The sequence below is a fragment of the Mastigoproctus giganteus genome, chromosome 5 (genome assembly GCF_048544385.1).
Source record: "Mastigoproctus giganteus isolate SK-2022 chromosome 5, ASM4854438v1, whole genome shotgun sequence".
NCBI classification, from domain to species: Eukaryota; Metazoa; Arthropoda; class Arachnida; order Uropygi; family Thelyphonidae; genus Mastigoproctus; species Mastigoproctus giganteus.
In genome coordinates, this window is record NC_143579.1 from 5,596,334 (window position 1) to 5,622,323 (window position 25,990).

A 25,990-nucleotide genomic window follows, 5' to 3' on the forward strand; every position below is an offset into this window, starting at 1 on the left:
TTCCATGGAAAATCTCAGTTTTTTAACGGCCTATTCCAGCGGTTTCGAACAAACACAATTCGGCATCCGAGCCAAATTCTTACTATTGCGACTATGGCGGGCCGAATAAGATAAACATAAAAGGAAAACAAAAATTCCACAATTAATTATTTTATTATTTTATTTCAACAATTGCTAAGAAATTTAGATATACTTTTAATGCATTTATTCTTACATGGCTCATTCAAAGAGAAACTTTGTCAAATAAATTTAGAAACACTCTTTTTGTATTTGTGAAGAACCGGAGGACTGGTTGCATGTTCTTTTATACTGTCCCATCTATGAAGAGGCCCGTGCGTTGCTGTATAATGATGCACCAAATTTGAATGAGAATAACGCAGATGTCCTTTTGGATTCTCGGGAAAATTTCAACTGCTTGCAGAATTTTGCTGCCAGTGTTTTCTCAGAAAGGAGAACAATTGTGAACTTACTTAGACAGCAATATTAATATGATGGGTAATAAAACAGACAACAGATTTTTCTAATTGGAAATTGTGGTAGAAGTTTTTGTGGAAATGAACTGGACTCTCTCTGTCTATTTATTATTTTCATTTTTGTGTATTTAGTTATCTATTTTTATTATTTTTTTTCTCCGGCAAGTATTGCACTACCTCTTGCGGAATGATAGCAGGCCATTGGAAGGCATGGTCAGTTTGCAATTACATGAGGTTTTTTTTTTTTTTTTTTTGCACAGATCTGGTTTAGCACTGCCTCCAGTGGATGCTTTTGAGACTGGACACAGGCGCTGCTCCTTGTGCCGGTGATCGGGCACCGGGCAGCATTTGTCCATGTGATGGCTGCTCCCTGGTGGCAAAGAGGCCTGACATAGATTATTTCTGGATGCCACCATAGACCGGGAACTCATACATATATACTTCAATACAATTTACACATGTACAATTATATCTCTGTACAGGGGTGTTAGATAAATAAACTAATAATAATAATAATAAACATAAACAATGTGGCCGAAATACAAATATAAAATATTATACATTACTGATTGGCCATTTTCCTGAAAACTTACCATTTTTCTGCAACCAGTCTATCAATATTAGTTCTAATGATTGTTGCTTTATAGTTCTATAGTATTTTAATTTTATTTCTTTTCATTAATCTTTTGTAGGCTGCGATTGAGGCCCGGGGGCAGTATGTTTGCCATCCCTTGTGTTTTTTTTTTTTTTTTTTTTTTATGAAAACCCCAAACACGAAAGGTATCAAAACCTATAGTAATTAGTACCGTGAATGGGTTGAAGGAGCAGTATGGGGGGGGGGATGCCGGAAACTTTGCTCTAGAGACTAAACATGGGTTTCACCACTTCAAGCCTCCAATAAGCAAAGTGGTGGTATTTCACCGGTTGATGAAAGTCATCTATTCTATAAAATATAACAATAAATTAAAACTGAAAAGGACTTCAGTTCCTGCTCATTAATTAATATCACAACAGAATAAGACATACGATCTTTTATAAGGTTGTTTTTGTGTTTTGATTGGCTACTTAGAATTGGCTATTTGTATTGCAATGGCGTGCTGAGATGAACTGAAACTTCTATTTCGAGGGAGAGCACCATATTTCAAATAAAGCAACATTATACAGCAGGTTTTATTTTACGAGAAGTGCTGCTTATTTGTAGAGTAGCAGTGAGGCATATCGTGGCTGTTGTTGTTTGGTTTTTAGGAGCATTAGCAACTAAGGCCATATTGCTCCGCGATATGCGGTGGTCATTCCCTGACCTTTCCGCATCCTCCGTATTTGGTGGTGACGGGCTCGAACCCCGGTCTAATCAAGAAGCGTGTGCTACGCACTGCTGCTCCTTCCCACCTGGCTACGGAGGCGCCTGCATATCGTGGCATTTACTCATAAGTCCTTTCTTTCATAGATTTGCTTCTTACATAAAAAAAAGTAAATGTCGTATTATATAAACAGTCAATGCTTTCTGGGAGATTTTTACAGGGGTCAACTGATTTTTGACAAAAATTAGTTGACCCCTGTAAAATTATCAGCGTCACTAAATCAATATACATGAAAATATATTGAACCTAAAGTTCCAAGCACCTTTTTCAAGAGAGTCAGGTTAAAACCAGAACTAGATGGTTGCTGATTCTGCTCAACTGCAATTATATTTTTTATCCAAACCGATTTTTAATTTCAATTTGAATTTTGTTGGTAAGGTTGCGACTTAAGTTTATGTATATCTCTTTGAACTCTCTTTTTTTGATTTTCTATTTTCACAAAGTTCTCTCATTGTTTTTCAGAGCATGACGCGGCACATTAGTTTACTTTAAACAAGAGTTACAACACCCTAGTCCCAAAATAAGTACTATAAATTTACAGTAGTAAACATGAACACTTACAGGAGTCTATAAAATGAAAATCATAATTGCATTATTTCTGTTCTGTTTATCCAATCTGGTTTGATGCATAGATCATGCCTGACAGATTACGATTAGTAAAGTACTAATTACGATTTAATAATTAAGCTGAACAACAAAACAAAAATAATCCTAATCCCAAGAGAAATAGGCCTTTCCAGTAAATTTTCATGCGCTGGATTTAAATCTAAACTTAAAAATAATTTTGTACCACCCACTGTTCTCAAAAGGAAAGGAAATATTTATATGCATACAAATTCTATTAAAGCAAAATATTTCCTTTTACAACAGACATCTGGAGATTCTCTAATCAGAGATTAATAATAGTCGACTACCATATCATATCTGGATTCCATCTTCCTTGGCAGCGCTTTTTCACAAGTACTTATCATCAATAATTTTTATAATGACTTTTTGCAAATGTGGTTTTAACATTAACTAGCTTTTAATATTAACGAACAGTTACACGCTTGACCTAACTATATTTGCTTTTGTAAAGTATATTGCTTATGATGTTTAAAGCAGCGTATTTATCTTACAGACCATTCTGAATTCGATGCACAAGTACCAACCAAGGTTCCACTTGGTGCGAGCCAACGACATCTTGAAACTCCCCTACAGCACCTTCCGTACGTACGTTTTCAAACAGACGGAGTTCATAGCCGTGACTGCCTACCAGAACGAAAAGGTAGGTCCCTCATTTGATCATTTTCTTTTTCTTATCTTCTCATTCTCTTCACGGACGTTTATCCACCTCAGAATCCCGGCGTTCTAATCAGAACAGCAAAACGCAAGGTCATTGCGAAGGTAAGTAATCCGGGAACATCCCAACAGTGCAGAGCTGATGAACGGGAGCGCAGGTTTCTTAGCAGTTCGGGGCTCACCTTGACAGGCTCCTAATTGGCCATCCACCATCATTAACTCATCATTCTCCCTTCGCAGAGCCATTAATAATCTAAGGTGACCTTCGGCATGCTGTTGCGAAACCCCCCCCCGTCCTCCCCCTTTTCCTTTGGTTATGTGTGAGTTATCAGGTTACACACTCCTGGAATGTGAAAGCGCTCTCCATCTCTCTTTCTCTCTCTCTCTCTCTCTCTCTCTCTCTCTCTATATATATATATATATATATATATATATATATCTAGGTTTTAATAAAATTATAAACGTCCATAGAGCAACCCACAACAGGGGGACAACACTAAAAATTCAACACTGTGAATTATAATTATATGCTTACCCTATACATACAGTGTAGGGCCATTCTATAAAGCTACTGAAGACAATAAAACTTGCTTTATCAACTCAACACTAGCCTCATTACAACTAGAACTAGCTCTAGCCCTTTCCATTGTGGCAGTATGCTTACTTTGGTCAAATATTGTGCTTTTGCCGAAAATCTTTCTCAAGTTGCAACAACTTAAGAAAAGCGAAGAAAGACGTTTTATTGGGGGTGTTAGAAAGGAGGGAGGTCATTAGTCCGATGTGATGATGTGCCAGTAATTACCAGCTCAACAAGGCGAGATGTGTTCAAATTGCTTTTTCGATATCTTCCAAATTACGGGTTCGAAGTCAGCTGTGAGGCAGCGAGTGATTTGTCTGCTGCTATTTATTGAAAAAGCAATCTCCACATAATCTTCTATTGCAACACCTCATCCAGCCGCTCGCCAGGACGAGCTGCGCATTTGTACATCTGCCAGCAGCATTTTCAGCACTTCACTGGCTAATTAGTTTCCTTCAACTAATAACACCTACAGAAATAGCTTAAAAGAATTTTTCCCGTGGCAAATTGTCAACAATGGCAGAAAACCCTTCGAGCAAGTCCTTCATAAAACTCATCAGCGAATTATCTTCTACAATATTTCACAGGCTCTGCAGCATCAGGGTATCACGTGGCTGGTTTTTACTGTTGTGAAGGCAGGCCCCTTGGAAGGAAATTTGATACTGAACTCCAAGTAGTGCTTCTTTACAGTCACATGTTTATACGGTATACCTTAACATATCGGGATGGTGGGATAATCTGGGATCAGACGAAAACTTCTTTGTATTTTGATCGCTATTAAAGGATTTTATTGAAGGTTACGAAGCATCTTTTTCTCTTTTTCGTCTTAATCGCGTGACATAAAGGTGTTTACCACTTACAGCCAAATGAAAGATTGACATTTTCCTTAGTTTGATGAAAATTAATGCCAAATTCAAGATGCACCATCAAATTCTCGATACATTAATATATTTCCACGCACTTCGAAGTTTAATTTGTTATCTTCTTACACGCCCAGCACATCAGAGTGGGTGAACCCAGACTAAGCAAAGATGAATGTTTTTTTTTTTTTTCAGCTCAAAGAAAAAGAGATTGTATGTGTGCAAGTGTGGGATTTATTATCCAGTAAGAGCAGGCGTGTATGGCCCACAAATCAATAGGTACTTGGCCCTCGGCTACCTGATACGGCACCTGTGCACGAACACACGTCATATCGATGAGATGGAGAGTTATATCCTGATAAATTGGCTCTCAGTTATTCAGGAGGGTTGTGGTAGTGGTTGGGCTGCTGATGTCCTCACAGTACACGCAGTTTCGTCTCTGTCTCTCTCTCTTACACACATACACGCACGGACAGGCTGTTTCTATTTTATTGTGGATTTAGGGATCAATTGGTATCGACTGAATGGATTTGTAGGTTAAATTGTATTGCAACACTTGCAAAACAAGCATCATTTATCGGGGAAGGGCGGTGGTGTTATTTATCCAAATTATAAAAACACAATTGCACAATGTCCTCAGATTGTGCCGGCATTTTATGTAACTAATTCCAGAACACGAATCTTTAGCAAATTACATATACAAATGCACACAGAAGCTTATATATATGGATGGGAATTTAGTAGGTCAAAAGAGTAAAGTCGCTTTACATCTGACAGATCCCACATGAGAAAAATAAATAGAAATGTTGCTGGTTGGTTTATCGAAAAGCAGAAATTCAAAATGAGACAGTATACCCAGAACATTAGCTTGGAAAGCTACGAAATAAAACACGAAGTATGGCTAAATCTTTCCCAGGTTCAGAACTTATGAACCCCAGCATAGAATCTGTGTGAAGTGAAAAAGCAGGTGAATGTCGTATTACGGTAATTTGAATTTGCGCCTGTTTGATTGGAGTAAGTGGGAGGGGAAACTCATCAAGATGGACAAATTTTTAAAACAGATGATAGTTATTTGTACTAGCACGTTATAGAAGATACTAGAGATGACCGATGACATCATAGGGCTGACAGTACAGGAACGATTAGTCAGGAGTATTCACAGAGTTCTAAGTTTAGATGATGGGGAGAGAAGTAGCGGTTGTTAAAGACAAAAGGATGGGTTTTAATTTCAGGAAAGGAGATTATGACAGCATGCTACATGGCCCTATCAACGGGGGAGATAGCACACAGAGCGCGAATACGTTAGAATTATGAATACTTTTAAAGCTATAGTCACAGAAGGCCATGAACGCATGTATACCAATAAGAAAGTATAATAGAAAGACATCTATTATACTTCTATTATATATCGAGAAGGATGAATTATGGGTTATTTAATTTAATATAGAAGAAAAAGGGCATAAAAAAGATACAGAACGATAAGTACTGAGGCCTGTAACCGCTACAGTTTGGTCTGTAATAGTATTACACAAAAGGTTACTCTGGCAAAAGCTGATTATGAGAAATCACTGGCTAAGAGAGAGAAAAAAGTGTAAAGTGTATTTAGTGTCTAACGACACTAGGAGTTTCCCCCATCTCCGCGTTGCTTTCATTGTGGGTGTACCAGTTCGCTGGGAAGGCCAGAGATTTAAAAGAGTATGGATTTTTTTTTTTTTTTTTATGAAAACCCCGAACACGAAAGGTATCAAAACCTATAGTACTTAGTACCGTGCATGGGTTGAAGGAGAAGTATGGGGGGGGGGGAATCCGGGAACTTTGCTCTAGAGACTAAACATGGGTTTCACCACTTCAAGCTATTGTACATGTGTAGTGTTGTGTTCTGTTGTTCATCTGGCCGTTTAGCCGCTGGACCCCTACTGAGACCCAACGTTGCGGGCAAAGAAAGGGGACAAGGAATTTTCATGTATATGATTATAAAAAAAAAAAGAGCGAAGCAATTCGGAGCGGGAATCAATCCCCTGGGTAATAAGAAATCTTAGATTGAGCTTGAGGATGAATTCACCAGTTAATTTGCATCAATATTTGCAGAAGAAAAAACCCTTCACAGTGAGAAGAAACTGCATGTGAAACTGAGAAACATGACATTAGCGATAATTGAAATGTCAGAAGATGTGTAAAGAAAATCTTTCAAGGCTTTTCGGTGAATAAGGCTCCTGGAGTTGATGGCATATAATTTTGAGTAATTTAGAGGGAAGCAGCAAAAGAATACATTGAACCATTAAGGTTGATTATGATGACTCAGGAGAACTTCAATTCCCTTGGACTGAAGAAGTGCCAATGTATCGCCAATACAAAAGGTGGTTCTAAGGGTGAAGTGAATAACAACAGGCCGGTCAGTCTGACTTTATGGTGGGGGAACAATGGAAGTAATGATCAAGAGAAGTACAACAGGGGGGGTTTGTAAATGGAAAATCATGTTCAACCAACCTGGTCAGCTATTTTGACAGAGTTACATAATGATATGGACGTAAGAAATAATTTCGACATTGTTTACTTGGATTTCAGCCGACCGGGCTAGCCAGGTGGGTAAAGTGCCTGCCTGGCAACCCAAAGGTCGCGGGTTCGAATCCCGCCTCGGGCTCGGATCAAAGTACTGCAAAAACCTTGGGAGGTGCATTATGGCCACAGAAGCCGATGCGCCAACAACTACCAAAAAAAAAAAAAAAAAAAAAACTTGGATTTCAGCAAAGCATTCTATTCAGTCTCGCATGAGAGGTTACTGCACAAACTGGAACACGTCGGAATCACAGGAAACCTCCTTAGATGGAGCTCAAGGTAGGATGCAGAGGATTGTGACTAATGGTTACTCTTTAGATTGGCAAACATAAGAAGTGGGGTTCCCCAAGGATCGGTACTTTTGGCGAGTTGCGATACGGTCGGAAATGAAGTCCTCCAAGCAGTGTCGGCAGGAGGCAATGAGTGCCCATGGTGTTCTATCGGTGGTTTATCGAACATTTGCTTGTAGAGGTCATAATCCCACTGTGCCAAAGTGTGATCTAATAAAAGCAATCCTAAGAGAGCACTTGGAACTCTATCTATGTTCAACTATGGAGACCACACCTTAAAAAAAAAAAAAAAAATATATATATATCCGGTTTCTTGAAAAGTTCCAAAGACAGAGAAGGCTCCTGGTGAGATCAGAAAAATGGATATCCATATGATGAAAGACTTCAAATATGTGGGCTACGGAGTTTGGTAACTATTCAAAGGTCATCCGGATAGGTACCTGCGTGACAGAAGGGAGTCAAATAGATAGTTTAATTTATTTATTCTTTTTTTTTATTTATTTATTATTAATTTTTTTTGGCTGGTTCTACAAAAGCCTTAGGCTTCTTTGCACCATGTGGTTAATACATTACTAACACTATTAGTATTAGTAGTGACAAATGATATAAGGAAAGTGTCATATTATGCCCGCCCGAAATGATATGAAGTATCAACGATCAAAAAAAAAAAAAAAAAAAAAAAAAAAACCTCATCTGCCCACTCCTAATAATTTTTTCTGTGTCTTCCATATTTTTTTTTTCAAACTACCCACTTCACAACACCAGATGTAAACTGTTCCAATGATCCATTACTCTCTGGTTGAAAGCAAATTTCCTCACATCGTGTAACGTGTGTTTTCAAGAAAGGGTAAGATTGCCATCAGCATTTAGTTTACTCAATCCATTTAAAGCCTTACTTCAATCAGGTCCTTTTCTGCGCTGCCTAATTTCCAGGCGCTGCAATTTGCAAAATAAGTATTTTTTGATAAGAGAAACCTTTTGTATCCATGATTAATTGCTCTTCTTTGAATTCCTTCCAATAGATATACATCCTACTTAAAATAAGGTTTTCAGACCTGTATGCTGTATTCAATATGCTGCCTAACCACTACCTTATACAATGGTGTACTCATCTCCTTATTCTTGCATGCAAAATTTCTGTATATCATTGACAGAACCCCCTGGGCTGTTATAGCACCTGTCTGCACTGCCCAGAGAACTTCGTGTTGGACTGTACAAGGACTCCCAAATCTCTTTTGTTCTCCACCGCCCTGAGGACAGTACCGCCTAATTAGTATGTTTTTCTGGCTTTCAGTTTCCCATATGTAGTTCCTTGCATTTATCATTGTCTGAGCTCAAGTTACCACTTCTCAGCCCATCTACCTAATTTTAATATGGAGTATGTTCCCTGAATAACATCAGTAACCATCTGGGGGGGAGTGAACTCTACAAGTTTTTGGTTTGTATACATTGAAACCTCTCTCCACTCCTTCGTAAGGCTATGTCTAGTTAAAAGGGGTTCGGTTGCATTCAGATCTGGCCTCTGGGTTGAAAGTAGCAGGTTCGTCACATTATTCCCCTCCGACCACTGTTGTACTACCGTGCTTTGAAACATTGCCATGCCGACACAAATACGGCCAGTCCAAAGAACTACTCAGCATGCCGCAACTTATGTTAAGTTTCATCGATGGCATTTATTGAATTAAATCCAAAGCACCACAAATTTCTTTGTTGGTGCAAGGCTATCTGGGTGAAACCGTTCTTTGGGTATACGACACACTCAAGTGGGTCCATCCTCTTCACGTTATGCAACTGCTGTAATGTCCAATGCTTCTCTTCTCTGCATTAGGATAAGAGGAAGACATATTGATGGAAGCTAGCTTAGGCTTACGGGAAGCTGCACGACCATGGTAATCGATTCTATGAAGTGTCTTTTTATGAGTTTGTCTTACGCGTCCGTTATATTTCGCGAGTAAGCTCTTTAATGGTGCTTTCGCAATTTTCTTTCACTGTCTGTTTCAACTGTCAATATGGTCTCAGGGTTGGGTTATCGTCTGTCGACGTACGATGTTTCCAGCATCTGATTTTAGGTGTTCCACTGTTTCTGCTAAATGGCGAATAGACATTCCCGTTATGCCACACAACCCACTCTCATTGTGAAGGGATCTAGATCATTTTCTCGTCTCATCTTGTTTCATCTACCTGCAATTAAATGTGCATAATACTTCCCAACATTATTACTTCCCAAGGTTGAAGTGACCCATGTTTGAATATAGGGTATACACTGATTGCAGGAGGTAATCGGGAAGGAATTCTAGAATGAAAAGGATGTACATATATGCTTCTTATAATTGCATTATGCTTGGAACTGTTCTTGTTTGACCTGACTTCACTGTCTTCCTTATCAGTGTTGAAGTTTGCTATTGCTTTCCGTTTTTTTAAGTGTAAAATTTAATAAGAATTAAAAAAAAAAGGCCGAGAAGTGAGCAACGTAAATGTACAGTACGTACAATGCGCACGAAATGAAAACTAGAAAGTTGCTCACTGTTTTTAGTTCATTCACTGATAAGGAACGAAACACTTAAGTTTAAAATGCTAAGGAATATAACCGGTACCTTGGGAAGTCAAGTAATTGAACTTGTGCATTATGGTATATGCTGTGTGGGAAGAGGGATACTCAGAAATATACACAAACCTATTATAATAATTAAAATTCAATACTATCATCTATCCACTTTGCTCCGAATACTGAGTGTACACATGAGTGAATTATAAATCAACAGGGATTACCTTTATTTTAGATATAGGAAGCTTCTTTTCCAACTCTCCTAGTTCACTAGAAGAGTTGGAAAAGAAGCTTCCTATATCTAAAATAAAGGTAATCCCTGTTGATTTATAATATAATAGAATATAGGAATTATTGAGCATTTAATAGCTCTCAATTATCAAATTTATTAAACACGAGTGAATATAACTTAAGTCTAAAACCGAAAAGCAGTGGTTATCCAACCAAAGGAAATGTGGTTCAGAAATTTGTATTCTTACATTAATTTTTAAAAAAAATTAAAAAATGATAATAAATACTATAGTAAGAGACTTCTACGCTGGTCAAGACAATTAGGGAACTCACAGAATGCGCAAAGATATTTCTGCACATATGATGACATACATACTTCATGATGTAGTTGCAAACTGCCAATTTATGTATGTCGAAAAAGTTCAACACAATTCCAAAGTGACCAGTGATTGTGGCTTCACTGGAACATGGCACATCAGAAAAAAGTACAGTAAGCGTGTGCAGGAATGGAATAGCGTTTGTCACCGTTGTGGACCCATGCGACAATGACTTTAGTGTTATATGGGCCTCTGAAAACGCTAGATATCTTTGCATCTGCGATGCATCGGTAAAATCCAAGTATCAGTGAGTTGTTGCGGAATCAGTCACCTCTCTTGTGTAAGTGCTATTTCCAGCTGATTGTCACTGGAGAGTCTGGACGAGCTCCATTTCCATTTATTTGTACACAGTTATTTACAAATTATATACAAAAACTTACAAAGAAGATATATATACAGTTTTATATTCATTAGCATTCTCATTACACATATATAAAATACTATATTATATATGAACACGTGTGTGTGTGTGTGTGTGTGTGTGTGTGTGTGTGTGTGTGTGTGTGTGTGTGTGTGTGTGTGTGTGTGTGTGTGTGTGTGTGTGTTTACCTGTATCAAGGGTGGCTCCTAGGCCTTGGCCCGTCTCCACCTTGCACGTCTGTGTTGGTGCAGAAACTCTGCAAAGCTTTTTGTATTGGTGTATCGCTTGTGTATGTCCATCTTCATCTTGCCACCAGGGAGCAGCCAACACCTAGGCAGCCGCTGCCCGCCCCCAGGCACAAGCAGCCAAGCCTGGGTCTACTATCACCTTTAGTACCTTGTGCACAAATCCCGCACCCACCGGAGATAGTGCAATACCGGTGGGTGCCAGCAATCCCGGCGCCTCCGTAGCCAGGTGGGAAGGAGCAGCAGTGCGCAGCACACGCTTCTTGATTAGACCGGGGTTCGACCCCGTCACCACCAAATACGGGGGATGCGGGAAGGTCAGGGAATGACCACCGCATATCCCGGAGCAATATGGCCTTAGTTGCTAATGCTCCTAAAATCCAAACAACAACAACAACAACAAGCCAGCAATCCCGTCCCCAGGTTGCTCAAACCTGGAAACCAGCAAAAAAAAAAAAAAAAAGGAAGAATATCCAAGCCTCAGTAGCAGCAGATACAAGTCAATTTGGAAAACTCCAATAAACTTAGCGAAGTAAATATTTACATTTGTACAAGATAATAGAATTTTAACTCTAAATCCTAGCAATACAATTAAATTTACATATCTTACAACAAATCATTCTATTTATATTTAATGGGATACAAACATATATATTAACTTCTCAGCTGTCAGATTTATATTCGATTTTGGATTTGAGTTCTTAGTTCAAGTCTTTTCTTAAAGACCGATTCTGCAAAGGTCTGGAAAGTCTCAAAGTTTGTTTTGTTCTCAACTAGTATTTTTACATTGTCCTCAGCTAGACCTGGAACCTGATTAAATAGCAATACTCGATGGTCTGTATATTGCGGACAAAATAGTAAAACATGGATCCAGTCCTCCATTTGACCACAGGTGCAAAAAGGATCCGCCCGAAGCAGTCCGGACGAGCTGCACTACTTCTTCCTTGGGAGACCGCAGTCTCGATGGGGTTCAGGTATGGGGAGTAAGAACGAAACTCGCATCTTGCATGTATCGCCCTTCCTAGCTATAGTGGTTCAGCGTTGTTATCCATCAGCACAAACCTCTTAGCCTACAGTAACAACACAAGAAAGAGGCTCTATGGCTCTCAGGATCTGATCTCACCTGCAGGCAGTCATAATCTCGTTCCTCATAATGTGGAGATCTCCACGATCACGGAGACCAATGCCAACCCGTAATAGCATCTTCCTCCACTGAACTGTCTTATGTTTCTGTATATACATGGGATTGGTTGTAGTTCCTCTTTCACGCCACACTAGAATCCGACGTATATACATGGGATTGGTTGTAGTTCCTCTTTCACGCCACACTAGAATCCGACGAGAAAATGGCTGCGGGCCGTACCTGGACTCATGTGGGAAGAACACACGGCGCCATTTCTTATTAGTTTAATTACAATGTTCGAGTGCCCGTATTCTTTTGGCCCGACATACACTCAATAGACCCACACACTCACCACAGGTCTTTCGCATAAAGTCAATGTCTGTGCAGACAAATTTCGTGTGGTTTAGGTTGCCATCCGTGTTCATCTTTGTGCGTCCGAATAGCCAGGCAACGTTGTAGCGTCGATTGTAACGGACGGTGGGGGGGGGGGGGGAGCAGAAGCGAGAGAGAGCTTGTCTCCGAGTTGAAGACAGTCGACGATACTGACCTGGTTGTCTACGAACAGTGTGTTTCTTGGAACTGACTCCATAATCCACCGACGACACTTTGTAACAAAACAAGTTCAGTCGCAAACTGGCATCGTGATTGCTCCCTCTCCATTCTCTCAATGACTCTGCAAGCGGTAGAGCCTATCTGGCAGTTTTCAGATGTTCTTTGCGATATTCAGCAGGTGTATGTTTTGCAGCTGTATTTCATGAATAAGGAGAGTAGGTGACATGGTCGAGTATTTACTGAAACGTTGGACGGCTGTATTTTCATATTCTTGGCCTGTATTTGTTGGAGAACTTAGTAATTTACATTTGTACGTCAGTCTCGGAAGGTGTACTGTCATTTCAGCTAAATGAACGCAGATACACTAGACTGGATGGGGGCAGTGATCCTTTAACTGTTTTATCCAATGTCGTTGTACATTCAGATGATGATGTATGATAATACTGTGTGATATAAATACATAAATTTAAGCGCACTAAATAATGCGAATGGTTAAAGTCAACAATCGGGAGTGCGTAATATAAAAAATCTCATTTTTCCAAGATGGCTTTCCAATGCTTACAGGAAGAAGAAAAAATGAATTTTTTGCGGTTAACAGGCGTATTCCAACTGTTAGCCTTGTACTTTTTAAAACTAAGTATTTTACGCGTGTCTTCCAACTGGATTCTTCAGTTGAGCGGTGTTGAATATTATACACAGGAAAACTCACCAAGCACAAAATTTCCTTCATTATCACTAGAATAAGTTTATTAGAAATTCGACATGTAAAGTGCATTAAATTGTAAATTGGAATAAAGTGTAAAACCTTGCATTTTGTAGCATTAAATTCTTAATGCTACCTTATCTGACAATCCCATATATAATCCCATGTATAGTAGCATGCGCGTTTCACTTGACCATTGTTCAAGCCCACATGACCGCTAAATGCGGTGTTATTTTTGTATTCTCTCCATCTTACAATTCCTCTATCCTTATATAGATCCCAAGAGTACTGCACATGGGTAGCAGTAATCCCGATTAACGCACCAACCGTAAAAGACCCACTGTACAAGTAATGGTTAGGCTGCTCATTGAGTAATGCATATAGCTCTGGAGGCCTAATTTTAGGAAGGATGTAGATGAAGGGAAAGAAAGGGTGGTTTCACCAGAAAATCTTGTTCTGTAAATTGTAGCGCTGGAGACCAGGCACCTGAAAGGTTATCTGACTTATCTGTTTAAGATTTTAAATCGATTGAGCAAGCTGAATGCTGATGACATTGAACTTGCTCAAACTATTGCTCCAACTATGCATATAAATTCAAACGGAAGTAGGTTCATTGCAGAACAAATGTATGGAAGTTTGCTTTCAATCAGCAAGTGGTCAATTGTTGTATCAAACTTCTATCTGTTGTTGTGGTGGTGAGTAAAGAACTAGACAAGTTATTAGAAGGGGATCGAGGTGAATGTGAGAAGGTTTTTTTTGGCTGATGCTTTATAAGCTTGCTTTCTGCATCATTTACCACTACTAATACTAGTACTAAAGGAAAACTGCTTGTCGAAGTATTATTTGCAATAACCCTTCCAATTTTGACATTACACCCTGTATCTCTTCTTCTAATTTAAGAAAATCAAACAACAGCAGCAGAAATTCCAGCACTGATCTGTGAAGTACATCAGACTTCTAAACCTAGTGAATTCTGGAGCGCAACCAGTAATTGCAACAATTGGCTCATGCCCACCAGCCATCCCGCGGTTCTCTCCAAGCGGATAGCACAGATTTCGAAGAAACCAAGACGATGATAATTATCACGCACTTTTTCATAACTTTGGCAGATTTAGTTGTCTTCTGCGTGAGTTTCATTTCACAGGTACGCCTGATGAAAGAAGGATATTTCATCCATCAAAACAGGTAAATCGATCATGGAATACAAGAAATTTACATACACAATATACTGACGCTTCATGATCTTGATTGCTATGGACTGAGTCAAATACCATGACTCTAACGGACAGCCTCATAATTAACTTAAATGACTTAATAGCAATCTTATGCCACCGCCTGTACATTTCTGGGTACATACCATTTGCGCCAAGCTCCATACGTCTTCAGGTTTCTCTAGCAAACAATCCATAAAGGGGCTTTTTTTCTGTGCGGAGTACAGAAATTGAACTCATCAGATGGGTTATCCATGACTTTTCCGCATTATTATGTAAGGAGCTAATCTGATTTACTCTTCTCGTTTTTGAATGTACATACATGTAAATTCAAAGAATACATGTAAATGTCTTTGTTCCTCTTTCTGCTACCTTGTCTAGTGATTCTCATGCTCAGCCTATTTCATGATTAGCCTTTTCATGTTACATTCCGATGAACTTACAGACTCTATTTCAGGGTTGTCAGAGCATGCATTCCTTGTTTACTCTGTTAAGCTAGAAAGCTCCATATTCATCCTCTCTATTGCATTCTGGTAATTACGTCGGTCTTAGCTGTCCTGACTAGCAGTTCAAATCGTTCAGTGTATTATCAACATTGCTGTAAATACACTTCAGGCTGTTCTTGCGTTGTTTTACTCGCTGCCCTAAACTATCATTCTGGTTATTAAAGCTTCTCATCCTTGTATCTGCTTTCTGTAGAAGTTTGGGACATTTTAAACAATTACCCAACGAAACTGTGCGCATCTTAATGTGAGCATGAAAAGACATCTACAGTTCATTGACTACTCTTGAGTAATCTTGAGAAGACGTGTTGCCCTATTCGTTGGAGTCAATTCAATTTGCACCCTGACGTTGCTATTTGAAAAACAACCAACATTCTCGGTTTGAGTGCATCAAGAAAGCTTTGTCATACGTTTCTACCCAAATTCACTCAAAACACGCATCTACTATTAGAAACTGTCACAAAATAGCTGAGTGCGGTATATTCCCAATGTGAAGCGGATGTCACTCTTCTGGATTGTGATCAATACCATTTTTTTCATAAAGAAATCAAAATAATGGCACGGGGATTTTGTAAAATATGGCACTTTACTATGCATGTCAGTTGATGTACCTGCATGTGCGCATGAAGATACCCAAAGTTCTGCCTTCATTAGTTGGTTGTTTCCAAAGCTATTTACGCCATAGCTGTATATCCAATTTCTCTAGGTATTTTCATGATCTCTTTGTGTTTGTATAGTTTTTAAATTTTAATGAAGTCTCTTTTCAAAATTCATTGTGAGAATATTTATATTTCGCAGATTACCCAGTTGAAGATCGATCACAACCCTTTTGCTAAAGGATTTCGGGACACGGGAGCAGGAAAAAGAGAAAAGAAGTGAGTGCTTTTTATTTCTTTATTTATTAATCAACGCATTGCAAACTTTAATCTATTACTTGCAATCGCTGCAAGTAACAGATTAAAGCGACAGATTAACGCATTGCAACTTTAAACTTACAATTTTAAATCTATTACTAATAATAATGAAGTAAATTTTCAAAAATATTCTGTTTACCTTCATCTCTTGGTTTTGTCTCGAGTGTTATTATCAACGTTGCTGTAAATACAGTACAGAACTCACTACTCTAAACCATCATTAGTAAAGACAAGTGATACAAGGAAGTATATTCTTTCCACAAGATAACTATCCAGTCCTACTTGAATGGAAAATACCTGAATCCAGGATTTTTTCACCAGGTGGTGTTGGGAGGACGGTGATTATAACCGCCCTGCTACCGCGCGGACTCTGCAGTATAGACAAAAAGGAAAAAAAAAAAAAAAAAAAAAACACATTGCCATATTAGGGGCACCCAAGAACTATCTTCCTGCCCTGTGTAATATGCCCATAATACTGTGCCGTCGTGGGTAGCACAGTTGGTGTAATCACCATCCTGCCCACACAGGGTGGAAAAGACCTGAGTTGGAATCTTGTCAATGATGATATGAGGCATTCTTATGGATCTTTTTCACAATGTGGCTGAGTTCATCGGTTTCAGGCGAGGGTAGAACAGTTTTCTCCTCTGAGAAACTCCGGTTTTCGCCCAACAGACAGCAATTCGACCACAGAACGTACGCAATTTACAGACATATTATATAAGGCACAATATGACCTAAGTTGCTAAAGAGCCTAAAATCCTCCAACAAAAACCAGCCAATACTAAATTAAAAATAGTGGGTAGGGGGCACATATTGTATTAAGTAATTAGATTTTTGGATATGGTGCACACACACAACAAGAATAATCCCAGCTCCTTGATATTACGTGGTCTCAATAATACGTCCAGCATAAACACTAATCGGACTCCCTCCAGTCACTATCTGGCAGATTAGTGGCAGTGAGATTATACACTAGCTGATCCGGATGCCTCCTAGAGAATTACCAACGGATTTGGTTCGGTGGGCCATCCAGCGGCGGGCCTTCCTTACATTTCGAGGGTACAGTTCTCGAATTGTAAGGAAGATTGAATCTCACAATAATGTCCATCACAACCTTAAAAGATATCAATCATCGAGAAATTCTGACCATTGTAATTCCTCCACAGCTAATGAGATTGTTGACATTGTGCAACAATCACTATTAAAAGCTTCCAACAAATCAGCCAGGAAAAAAATCCATCCACCTTTCTGTGCACTCCTGGACCCGTGAACTCTCTGCACAAAGCAAAACAGTACACCAAGCTCGTAGCTTTTACCAGCGTCACTGCGACTGGCCTCTCCCGATGTGGCACGTCTTCACAATGATTACATAACAAAAAAAAAAAGAATAAGTTCACCAAAGCCCATTGCTGCCTGAAAGAGAGCAATTTGGGCAAATTTTGTCAAAGACTGTGGGAACTGCGATCCTTGGGGGTCTCCTTTACCAGATTGCGCGTGAAAAACTTCCACATCGCACATCTTTGGCTCAGTAACATCTGACATCCATGAGATCTCCAACTTAATCATATTGGGTAAGCTGTTTCCAGCTAACTATCCTTCTGAAGGATCTACCTGAACACTCTGATATAAGAACCGCCAATAATATCTCTGGGGACACTTAAAATCCTCTCACCTTAGATGAACTGACAGAGGTAGTTAAAAAGGTCAAAAAATATCCTGGTATGGACTTAATTGAATGCGCCCTCATTCTCCGTTTATTCAAGCTTCGCAATGATTACATAACCAAAAAAAGAAGTAAGTTCACCAAAGCCATTGCTGCCTGAAAGAGAGCAACTTGGGCAAATTTTGTTAGAGACTCTGGGAACTCCAATCCTTTGTAAGATTAAGTTCTGACTTTATACCACCTACTTCTTTATAACAAGTGTTTACTTGAAGGTGTTTTTCCTAAGGTGTGGAAAGTTGCTCTCCTCCATCTCATTAAAAAGCCTAATAAACCTCCTGCTGATCCTCGCTCCTTACGGCCCACTGCACTTCTGGAAAATCTTGGAAAAATTCTAGAACACCTTATGACACTAAGTCACACAATTATTTCACGAACTCTTCTCACTATCTCAGTATGAGTTTATAACGGGGCGCTCCCGTGAGGAGGCTTTGTCTGACCTAGTCCTGCATATAGAAAACTCAAAGTCAAATTTTGAACTTGCCATCTTTGTGGACGTTGAGTGTGCCTTCGTTCGGCCCACCGCCGCTTCCAACTCTTATAAGCTCTTCCAAAATTATGTTTCAGATTGTTCAGTTGGGGTCAAATCTAAATTCCAATAGATGACTACACCTGTCACTCGAGGGTACCCTCAAGAGATCTGTTCTGGAACCCTCGTCTGGAATATGGTACTACAAAATTGGCTTTCTAGGTTCTTTGCAAACTGTAAAATTGTGACTTTCGCAGATGACCCTACGATCATGGTTTCTGGTAATTCCCGTTCTGACTTAATAAAGCAAACTGTTCCTAGCTGATCATTGGTCTTGGTCATTACTCAACAAACCGCATAAATCTCATCAAAATAAAAATTATTGGATCTCAGGCGTCCGCCTCAGGTTAAAGTCTCTGGTGTACAGCTCTCAATTGTGACGCAGGCTAAAGTGTTAGGAATGGTCACTGACCATAAACTATTTCTATCCACATCTTCTGTTTCTTGGGTCTAAGGTGAAAAGGTTTTTTGCTGCTATTATCCATGTTTCTAGGAATGACTGGGGCAGTCCAGTAAGACGCTCTCCCCGTTCCTGCCTATTTTCACTTACGCTGTCGGGGCATGGTTTCACCATGCAGGAAAGGTTAAAATGAGAGACAAACTAAATTCCATTCAACATAGCATGCTCCTGTCCACATACAGAATATGCATGCAGAACAGTGTCCACAGCTGCCATTCAGATGATTGCCGAGTAGAATTAAAAAGAAAATTCCATCCAAGGTCTTGGATACTGAACTAGACCTCAATTCTGACCCCAAAACTGAAAGGGTCCGATGCTACAACGAACTTGTAAACTTACGGCAGACCAGATGGGACACTTCCCCATTTGGTTCTGTCACCAGAAAATGCCTCCCTGATGTCTCCTTCCCAACTTCTAAATCAGTCAGATGTTGGCTCTCATTAACCCTTGAAACTTCTCGTTTGGAAGCCACTGCTCTCCAAACGAGAAGCTGCAGCAGCTTGGCTTGCTTCCAACAGACATCTGCTACTGTGATACTAAAGAGAACTGGCATCATCTCCTCTTCGAAAATACACTGTATGAGGATATAAGAAGACAATTAACATCAGCTGAACCCAATATCACGGAACAACAAATAGAACTGCTGCTGCTTCAAACGCCAAATTAATCTCCCAATTCTGCAGACCTATGCTGTCCAAGTATTCGTACAAAAAAAAAAAAAAAAAAAAAGTGCTCCTATGCAATTGCAAAAGTTACCAACGCTTCTTTTTTTTTTTTTTTTTTTTTGTGCCCCGTGGGAACCTGTTTCCAAGGAGGCAGAGCGCTTGATAGTAGGATTGTCCTACCTTCCCATGGTGAGGGCCCAGTACATGGAAACGGTCGTCGTTGTGATTGCCGCCTCTGGGTAGCCAAACGGCCAGACCAACAGCACAACACAACACAAATCTGACACTAAGTACATTACTAGTCAGTTCTACAGTGATCTGTATCTTCACAATGAGACGAGGCGGAGTTGAACCCTTGTATTAGATGCTGCCCAAACATAAAATACATACATACATACAATCATGTTGCATGATGGAATATAGGGGGATTACCGGAGCTTTGCTCTGGAGACTAAACATGGGTTTCACTCTTCAAGCCTCTAATAAGCAAAGTAACACAGGTTCACACCTGCCTCCAGTATATCAGGTGCAATCTTTCAGGACTTTTAGCACATGACGAGTATACCAAAAGTTGCTAACACTCTCATCATCGTGAAGGTGCATGCAGAATATTTGGTACTGTACCAAAATTCGGTCATCCACTTGATTGACAAGTGCCACTTGCATATCAGTTTTCCAACAGCGTTTTAAATTCATAGGCAGCTTGTTACACCTAAGAGAATAGCTGCAAAGGCTGAAGGACCAAGGATCCCACGCAGTATGCTGAGTTGCTCACGAATACACACTTTGTACAGATGAGGCTCAAAGCAAAAAGTCAATCTATTCTTCAATTTAATAGACTCCCCAGTGTTCCAAAAACAAGTCCTACAATTTCCCTATAAAAAAATGTTCCCCCCTGTGTTTATCTTTAATTTCCGGAATCCGGAAATCTGAACAATTATTAGCCACATATAAATTGCACAATATGAACTCATGGAAATTAAGAGATGGTGGGCGCTTCGTCTCCATAAATTATAGTTCGTCGTATGACATTTAGCAATACATAGTAGTAGTAGTTTTTTTTTTTTTTTTAAGTAATTTATATGTCGAATCGAGAGGAGTGAAGGGAAGCCTTTAAAAATAATATTATTGGATGTCGTCGGGTGGCAGTGACCTTTAATTATTAGGATCTGGTCCGGCACAACAAAAAACAGAATTCTTTGGGTTCACTATTTTGGTTGGTTGGTCTTTAGCTGGGGCGTTCGTAAAGCAGTAAAATATTGCACACTATTTACCTTTTCACTATGGGCTTTTTAATTACATTTCTGTTCTTTTTTGCTCGTCTCAGTGAGACTTGGAAAGATAAGCGGACAAATAAGAGAGAGAAAGCAATGGGTAGGTGACAGAAAGCATAACGCCAACGCTCACATTTCAATAAAATGTGACTTGGGAGGAATTCGTGAATAAAAACGAAGCCACAAAACTGTGCAAAGACGTGTTGCAAAAAAACATCGCCGGGAAGGTGACGAGAAATTTTCACGCCAACCATAAACAGAAGCCATAGCGAAAGAAGAAAGTGAGATAGGCAGATTTCCTTTCGGGTCGACTGGGCACGAATAACTTAACATTTATCAATGAAAGGGCCAGAGAGCGTCTACGGACTCGAACAAAGCGAAGGAAATAAAAACTAGCGGCCTTAACAAAGGGAAGCTCCACAAGCGCCTGATTGTATTTTCGAAGCTAATTTTTAACCAAGTAACTTCATGAAGGAGTGTGAGCCTCAACGCGTGTCACAGAATGGGATACTGAACAACGAACTAACTGTGAATGCATACACAGCGCCTCTCCAGAAAAAACACGCTGTTATTATACTAGCTTATACAGTACTCGTACAAGAACAGCGAGACGCTGAGGATTTTAAATGATTACAGACCATAATACGAATATCTGTTAAGACGCATAACAGACAATCAGTAATAATTACTAGGGAACACGTACCATGGAACTGGCCGTGTGGACCGTTGTTTTCTTCCCTAAGAATTTGAGTGCCACATTTCGAAAAATGTCCCATAAGATGGTGTACTTTAAAAATATTTCTCGACTAAGAAGTTCATTTATGTAGCCCACATTATACCACAGAAGAGAGTTATGAACTAACCACATAATATTTTTAGATAAGCGATACATCGCCTTATCTAAAAATAAGGCGACGTATCGCTTATCTAAACTAAACGAACAAAAACCTGCTTACTAATATCAAATTACCTAGGTTTTAATAATATAAATAACTCTTTTCCAGCAATTATTGGTATGTGTGAAGACTGTAATCTTGCCCCACTACTCCCGTAGTGCCCTGGCTTTTGCTCTGCTTGAACATCTTGTTTTGGCTCTCAGCTGTTGGTCCAAAAATTGTTAATTTAAATTGAGATTCCGGTTCTGAAGCTGGAAATGACAAGTTCAAACATTATTTTCCTCCAACCACTCTTGTACTGACCGTGCAAATACGGATCCTTCTCCAAAGAACTGTACTGTCTGCCAATTCTAAGGTAGGTAAGGCAGAATTGTTAATAATGTTACAAAGGTGACTTAAGTTTGTAGTTTCATTGACGACATACAGTGGAATTCCCATGTATTATATCTGCCCAACAGCGTTGTTTTCATTCCCTTAGCAAGAGGATCAAGCTTATGCAGCATAAGCCAAAAAAAAAAAAAAAAACATTTTCCCATTTTACTCATTCATTCACTCCAACAGTTTTTCCACTTCTTCCTTGAATTTATTTAAGCTATCAACTTCCACAATGACAGATGGAAGTTTGTTCCAGCAATCACTACCCTCTGGCTGAAGGCAAATTTCAGCACATCTATTCCATAGCTGTCTTTCCTCAATTTGAATGTATGCCTCATCCATAAGCTGCGTGATATGACCAAGAGGAATAATCCCATCAGCATTGAGCCTGCTCAAACCATTCAAGACCTTATACACCTCAATCAGATCACTTCACAAGTGCCTAGTCTCCAAACGCTGCAATTTGCAGAACTTAAGCTTTTCTTGGTAAGAGCACTACCTTGTTCCCCTAACCAATCTTGTTACATTTCTTTGTATTCGTTATAGCAACTCTACATCCTTCCTAAAATGAGGCTTCCAGACCCGTACGCAGAACCCAAGGTGTGGCCTGACCATTGCCTTATACAAAGGGACAACCATCTACTTATCGTTGCTAGCATAATTCCTGTACATCATTGACAAGACCCCATGACCTACTCTGGCAACCTATTTGCATTGCTCAGAAAACTTCATATCTGACTACATAATTACCCCTAGGTCTTTTTCATTCTCCACTGCCCTGAATGTAGTACCATACAGTTGGTACAATTCTCTGGGGGTTGCTGCTACCCATATGCAGTACTTTACATTTGTCAATGTTAAACTTCAGTTGCCACTTGTTTGGAAGTTTGTCACTCTGCCCAACTTTTCTAGATCCTGGTGCAGTAGCATGCTGTCATTAAGAAACCTGCCAGCCTTTGTATCATTTGCAAACTTCGACATTAAGCCTGATATACATTCATCAATATCATTGATAAATATACAAAAAAAACAATGGGCCCAACACCGAACCCTGGGGGAATCCACTAATAACAATAGTCCACAAAGAGCAGTGTCCATTGATTACCACTTTCTGTTGTCTCCCGCTCAACCATCCCTTTATCCATTGTAGCAACTTACCCTTAATGCCACACTGCTCCAATTTGTACAACAGCCTTCCATGTGCAACATTATCAAAAGCTTTCCTGAAATCCAAGTTATGATATCAAAATTATTTTTTTTTTTGCACCAAGTTCGGCCCCGGGTGCCAAGCGTTCCGTGGCCAAGCGATCTCAGTGCGTTTTTCCAAGCGAATTATCCAAAGAGCTTTTGCAGTACATATTCTGTTTATTTCTGAATACCGTTTTCTTCATTTCATTTTATATTTCAGTAGCTCTTTCGTTCTACAAGTAGTAGGCAAAGGCCCAGAAAGGAAAGACACCTTTCTGTTTCTTTTTCCTCTATTACTAACACAACTAATAGCCGCTTGGTCACCTCGTGGCACTGCTCCTGCCTCCCCGTGGCGGGGCCGGTAACCTGGGTGGTAAAGACAAACCCCCAGGGCCAAAAGGAGCCGACATGGATATAAGTAACTATCCACTATTAGAGCCCTCGAGCTCAAGGTCAGAAATTCCTGACATTGACCATGACTCCAATCGTCCAAAGCGACTAAGGACGGAAAATCAAAATAAAGACGTGCCGGCATTTCTTATAATGCACTCGTTATCCACGCAACCTGTTGGCAAATTATTGCCTTTTCTTATACAGAAATGTTTGGAATCGGTTTGTGGATCTCCTAAAATGGTTAAGCGTCTCCAATCTGGAGACCTTCTAATTGAAACTTCTAAGACAACTCACTCAGAGAAGCTGTTAAAGTTAACATCATTTAACAGTATTCCAGTGACGGTTACGCCCCATAACACCCTTAACACCTCTAGAGGCGTTATCAGCGAATGGGACTTGCTATCTGTGTCAGAAGAAGAGATAATGCAAGAACTCAGGGAACAAAAAGTGACACATGCGCGGAGAATAATGACCAAAAAAGATGGCAACCTACTACCAAACAGGTCCATCATTTTGACATTTAGTACTCCGACTCTTCCATCTTCTGTTAAAGCAGGTTATTTAAACTGCAAGATTCGGCCCTACATCCCAAATCCCATTCGCTGCTTTAAGTGCCAAAAGTATGGCCATTCTCAGACGGCATGCCGAGGCGATGCTGTGTGTCCTATTTGTGGCTCTAAGGAGCATTCCCAAGGTGACTGTACAGCTACCACTCCTACTTGCCCTAACTGTAAAGGAAGCCATCCTGCCTTTTCTAAAGCATGTGACCTTTGGAAAACAGGCAAACAAATCCAGAAATATAAGGTAGAGCATAAAGTCACATACCCAGAAGCAAGGAAGCAAATTCTGTTAACCATGCCTAGCCGATCATACGCATCCGTCACTAAAAATAGCCGGTCAATTTCAACTCAAACAGATGTCTCCATAGAACCAAACATTTCATTTGCCACCTGGGCCAAAACTTTGCTAACGTACAATAAAAAATCTACAGTTAATGAAACTAGCAACACACCAATCAGTATCCCAACTGATGCCATCTCAACCTTGCCCGAACGAACAAAATCTGTTAGTGTTGAAAATAAAAAGACAACGAAACCACGCCATAGCAACATGGAAATGGAGGTTCAGTCAGAGGACGAAGACACAGTATTAGAACTACATGCCAATGATACCATGGACACAGGACGCCCAACCTTTCCCAGAAATGAAAAATCAAAACAAAATAGACAGAAACCTCAGAAAAAACAGTCAGATCAATCTTCCTCAAATAAACCCAATCAATGAACAAATTCCTTCAATGGAACTGCAGAGGACTACGCAGTAATATAGATGACCTGAATGATTTACTCATGCGAACTAACCCATTAGGAGTATGCTTACAGGAAACATTTTTATCACCAAAAGTTTCACTCAAATTCAAAAACTATACTATGTTTAGGCGAGACAGGGATTCTGACTCTTCTCGTGGAGGGGTAGGTATTCTTGTGAAAACTACCATGCCATCAAGACATCTCCAACTAGTAACCTCCCTAGAAGTTGTAGCAGTTCGAATAGCAATGGGAATATCATTAACTCTTGCATCTGTTTATATACCACCTAATTATCCTTGTTCCCAGAGTGAACGTGACAGCCTTTTAACACAACTACCACCTCCTGTCTGTTTACTCGGTGATTTCAATGGTCACCATCCATTGTGGGGATCCTCCACTATGGATAAGAGAGGCCAATTAATTGAAACATTCCTAGATAATCATAATCTGACTGTATTAAACACTGGCTCTCCAACTCATATTCAATTACCTACAGGTACAACATCTGCCATAGACTTATCTATCTGTTCAGCATCTCTTTTTTCCAAGTATGGAATGGTTTGTGTTGAATGATCCATTCCACAGTGACCATTTTCCCATCATCAGCTCAATTCAAACACAGGTCGTATCATGCCCGAAAGCCCATTTATCTTGGAATTTCCACAAAGCAGACTGGAAAAACTACTCTACTTGTGTCCTACTAAACAAACAGTATGTACAGCAACAACATATTGATGACGTAACCGAACACATTACCAGCCATATATTATCAGCAGCCGAAATTTCTATTCCAAGATCCAAACAGAGCAAGCGGGTACACCAAAACCATTGGTGGAATCAAGATTGCACCATAGCTAAAGTAGAAAAAAACCGTGCTTGGAACCAATTTCGCAAATTCCCCACTACCGCCAACCTTATAGTTTTCAAAAAATTGAGAGCCAAAGCAAGACAAATTAGGAAAAAAGCAAAACGTGACTCCTGGATTAAATTCGCCTCAACTATTAACAAACATACTGA

At 39.7% G+C, this 25,990-nt stretch overlaps 1 protein-coding gene across 1 annotated transcript in view; it reads left to right on the forward strand.

Annotated features, from left to right (window-relative positions):
• The window catches only part of LOC150085140 (uncharacterized), a 91,556-nt gene that overhangs the window by 53,219 nt on the left and 12,347 nt on the right, over positions 1 to 25,990 (forward strand). Inside the window, exons 3-4 of the mRNA XM_090373844.1 lie at positions 2,955 to 3,101; positions 16,048 to 16,124. Of these exons, the coding sequence (XP_090229970.1) occupies positions 2,955 to 3,101; positions 16,048 to 16,124 (224 nt within the window). The remainder of the gene's footprint in view (positions 1 to 2,954; positions 3,102 to 16,047; positions 16,125 to 25,990) is intronic.